This window comes from Nanorana parkeri, unplaced genomic scaffold (assembly GCF_000935625.1).
Source record: "Nanorana parkeri isolate BGI_ZX_2015 unplaced genomic scaffold, ASM93562v1 scaffold2090, whole genome shotgun sequence".
Taxonomy (NCBI): domain Eukaryota; kingdom Metazoa; phylum Chordata; class Amphibia; order Anura; family Dicroglossidae; genus Nanorana; species Nanorana parkeri.
The window spans coordinates 4,941-9,494 of record NW_017308358.1 but is presented as its reverse complement, the minus strand read 5'-3'; the positions used below and the strand labels follow the sequence as shown (position 1 = coordinate 9,494).

Here is a 4,554-nt window from a genome sequence, read left to right as displayed (position 1 = left end):
TATTAATAGACCCCACCAATGCTGGGGGCTATTACTGCGACAGAGCAACATTAAAATGTTTTTCAAAGATCTGCTAACCCCCGGGGTAGGCATCCTCGGCACTCCAGCTGTGGGGGAACTACAAGTCCCATGAGGCATTACAAGACAAGACTCTAGCAGCCACAGGCATGACTCAGATGCATCAGGGGATTTGTAGTGTCCCCACAACTGGAGGGCCACAGTTTGCCCACCCCTGCTTGGGGGGTTGTGGTGGCCGGCTTTGGTCTTCTGTCAGACAGTACGAGATACTTCTGATTATTCAAAATTCATTGACAGGTATACATGACCTGCAGGTGATCCCCCCCCCCCCTTACCCTCTGCTGCCAGGCCCAGCTGTGAGGTATGAGGCATGGGTGTGCAGGACAGGTGACCCCCTTCCCCTCTACTCCTGTCCTGCACACACACAGGTAAGGGGGTGCGGTATGAGGCACGGTAGGCACGCATAGGTAAGGGGGTGAGGAAAGAGGCACGCATAGGTAAGGGGGTGAGGAAAGAGGCACAGAGTATACACATAGGTAGGGGGCGAGTTATGAGGCACAGAGTATACACATAGGTAGGGGGCGAGTTATGAGGCACAGAGTATACACATAGGTAGGGGGAGAGTTATGAGGCACAGAGTATACACATAGGTAGGGGGCGAGTTATGTTATACACGTGGGTTGGGGGCGAGTTACGAGGCACAGCGTATACACATAGGTAGGGGGAGAGTAATGAGGCACAGAGTATACACATAGGTAGGGGGTGAGGTATGAGGCACAGAGTATACACAGGCGTGAAATGAGGCACGGCATACACTCCGGCAGGGACCGCGGCCCAGTCCGCCCCTTTCTCCATCTCTCACCTTGGGAGGACAGCTGGCGGACGCTGGTGACGAACTGCTCCAGAGCGGAGGCCATGCCGGTTGTGTCCGCCCCCCTCCGCGGTGGGGCCGGTGCCGGGGAGAGAGAGAAGCGCGGGCCGAACTCAAGCTTCACTCAGCGAGCTCAAATCTCGCGAGACATCCCCGGCCGGGCACGAGATGACATTCCGCCTCTTCTCGCGAGATCCGGTGCGCTTCTTCCTCTTCCTCGCTGGAGACGTCAGTGGGCGGGGCGCGAGCTGACACCTCGTTGAATCTCTGCAGTGGGCGGGACCGACAGAAGGCGCCCACAGCGACCAATCAGGTTGCACCGGAAGCATCGACTGCTGCAATAATTTAAAGGAACATGCGCTGTGACAACAAAGTAATAAAATGATCTAGGATGACAGTAAGCCAGCACGTTCTTTATCTCAGGTGCCCCACTCAAGCGGCGGCCATATTGAGTGGGGCACCGGAGATAAAGAACGTGCTGGCTTACTGTCATCCTAGATCATTTTATTACTTTATTGCTGTGGTCTATGTGTATAGGGCAATGCCGTGGATGGCGCTCGTGCACAACATGTTTTGTGTGCAAACATCGTAGTTCTGAGGAAACCGGAAGTAATGCGGTCCCACAACTCGATAAGTTCGCACTTTCGATACATCACCGGTGGCGGAAATGCCATTTGACTTCCTGAGTTCTAATCTCGAAATCCGGTGTTTTTCCCGGTCAGTGATTTAGGAATGAAGCCCGAGTCAGCCAGGCAAATAGCATTTTTAGTAGGAGGCCGGTGATGGCAGCAGCTGTATATCCAAGTTGTGGTTCATAATTCCTTATGCACATAAATCTTTATTTAAATGTTGCATTTACAGTAACAAAAAATATCTAGTTCAGTTATAAAATTGACACCCCTCAGCCAAAACTTACTCATTTTAGATGGAGTGGGGGAGGTTTAGATCCTCGTGTTCCTAGCAGCTGTCTGTGTCCCCGCTAGGAAAATGTCCTCTTACTTCCTGTCCTACGGTCACCAAGGCAGAAAGTGAGGCAAATGTTAACTTTGCCAAAGGTGACAACAGATATATTTCCTCTGTTCTCACTTCCTGTTGTGTCTCTGGAAGGGGAAATTACCCTCCCCCACTCCATTGGAGATGCCTGCATCCTAGCAATGAAAGACTCGAGGCAAAAGGAGTTACCTGGCATGCTTTGTTGCTAGGATGCAGGCAGCTCTGCCACCAAGCATCCTCCGTTGCTATGATACAATTGGCTCTAGTTGCCATGGGTCCTTTGTTGCTAGGATGCAGTCAGCTCCTGAAGCCTAGTGCCATTCATTGCTAGGATGCAGTCGACTGCAGCAGCCTAGCATCCTCCGTTGTTAGGACACAGGTGGCTTGGGCTGCCTAGGGTCCTCAGTTGCTAGGATGCAGTCCACTCCTGTGGCCTAGTGTCCTTCATTGCTAGGGCACAAGCGGCTCCTTGCTGCCCAGCAAGTAGCTCTATTCACCTAGGGTCCTTCATGGCTGAGATGCTGTCAGCTCCTGTGGACCACAGTCCTTCGTTGCTAGGATACAGTCGGCTCCTGTGGGCCACAGTTCTTCGTTGCTAGGTACAGTGTCCTTTGTTACTGGCATATAGTCCGCTCCTGCAGCCTAGTGTCATTTGTTGCTAGGATACAGTGGGTTCCTGCGGCCTAGTGTTTTTTGTTGACAGGATGCAGTCAGCTCCTGCAACCTAGTGTCCTTTGTTGCTAAGATATAGTCGGCTCCTGTGGTATAGTGTCCTTCATTGCTGGGATACAGTTGGCTCCTGAGGCCTAGTGCCCGTTGTTGCTAGGATACAATTGGCTCCTGCGGTATAGTGTCCTTTGTTGCTAGGATACAGTTGGCTCCTGAGGCCTAGTGCCCGTTGTTGCTAGGGTACAGTTGGCTCATACGGTATACTGTCCTTTATTTCTAGGATGTAGTCAGCTCCTGCGGCCTAGTTTCCTTTGTTGCTAGGATACAGTCAGTTTGTGCAGCCTAGTTTCCTTTGTTGCTAGGATACAGTTGGCTTGTGCGGCCTAGTATCTTTTGTTGCTAGGATATAGTCGGCCTAGTGTCCTGGTAGAGGAGAAAAGTTCAAAACCGTATTATTGTACTGACGGAGTAGTTGAAGCTCGGAGCAGACTTCTAGCGGAGGTAGCGAGTAAGTGAATTTGAACATTCTCGGGGATAAACATAAATCTGTACTCAGACAAAAGGTTAAACAAAAAGATGAAAAACAGCAACAAAATTAAAAAAACGACATGCTCGAAGGACCACATGGGCTTTTTCTGATATCACATATCTATGTTTCTTTGCGGATAGCAGGAGAGAGCAGAGCGACAAGCTCATCAGTCTTCTGCTTCTTCTGCTTCTCCTCTCACTGTCCAGTCACAGGGTGGGGGAGTGACCAGACTTGCAAGTGTTACTTAACTGCAGCAGAAAGAAATCAGGTCTCCTGCCCTGCCAGACAGGGCTGTGCTGTGACCGCAGACCCCCCACAACCACCAGGCCAGGGTTATGGGGAACAGAAATTCGAATTCGGACGCCTTGGTATCCGGAAATTCGGATGTTTTGTACCGCGCGCCCCCCTGAAATAGTCCAAGCGTGATAATCCGGCGGATTCCGCATGTTCGCGGCTATTTATTAGCCACAAACGCGTGGCATCCCTGCGTATTTAAAAATATTAGAGTTTTCGTCTCGTACGGTCTTCCACGCGCAAAAACCGTGCGCGAACCGCAGAAGCTATGTTTGAATGCAGCCGCATGGATCCGCCGACATGAACGATCCCATACATTACTATGGGGACCGTCCATGCGACCGCGGATCTGATCCGCCTCCCTCACCGCATTACGCCCTGACCCTTTTTTTTGCCGCGCTGATCAGCGTGGTTTCCATACAGCTGTCATTGGACCCGCGCTGTTCAGCGTGGTTTTGGCCGTCTTTAATAGCATTTCAGCTCTGAAACGCAATTATAAACACTCGCAGCCGCCCTTTTAAAATCAGTGCGGAAACCGCGCTGATCCGCAACCGCCCTGGTGTGAATGGGGCCTGATACCAAGTGGTAATATAGCTGCCCGGAGTTCCGGGGAATATTTGTTACATTGTATACAATCATCGCCCCCATAAAGTAGAAACACGACTTTTTGGTTTCAACGGCTTCTCTCTCCCCAAGCTCCTCCCCCTTCATGTTTTTATCTGTAGCATTGCTGCCGTCGTGTCATGCAAAGGCATTGTCCAAGGCATGTTCTAACCTATTCCAAATCCCCCCCGCGCCCCACCCCTTGTGTCAGCTGACCCTGTGCCAGAGCGTTGAAGGAGTTAATCTTTTACCATCCCACCTCCAGGGCGAGTTGCTACGCAGCCCAGCGACACAAGTGGAAGGGGCATGTCCCTTTAAGAAGAGGAGGCCACTTGTCCTTACAAGGTAACGGGGGCAGCAGTACAGTCTGCCGCAACGACAGGGCACGCTGCTGCAGCATCTTCTAGAGCTGCACAGCTCCCTGGAACTGACAGCTGTGCTCAGCCTGTGACAGTCCAGGACCATCTGGAACATGCAGCCCGCAGTCAGCAAGGATGACTGATTTGTGCTTCTTTTTTAGGCACTTTTGCACGGAACGCATCGCTGCAAGCAAGAGGATGAATGGTGGCCTTGCATG

The 4,554-nt window shown here is 51.6% G+C and overlaps 1 protein-coding gene across 2 annotated transcripts in view; it reads right to left on the bottom strand.

Annotated features, from left to right (window-relative positions):
- The window catches only part of COPS3 (COP9 signalosome subunit 3), a 16,750-nt gene extending 15,714 nt beyond the window's left edge, over positions 1-1,036 (bottom strand). The window contains exon 1 of one of the 2 annotated variants that reach the window (XM_018572628.1): positions 881-1,036. In XM_018572628.1, the coding sequence (XP_018428130.1) occupies positions 881-935 (55 nt within the window). In that variant the 5' untranslated portion in view covers positions 936-1,036. The remainder of the gene's footprint in view (positions 1-880) is intronic. The other variant, XM_018572629.1, reaches the window with a different exon arrangement.
- Positions 1,037-4,554: the final 3,518 nt, after the last annotated feature.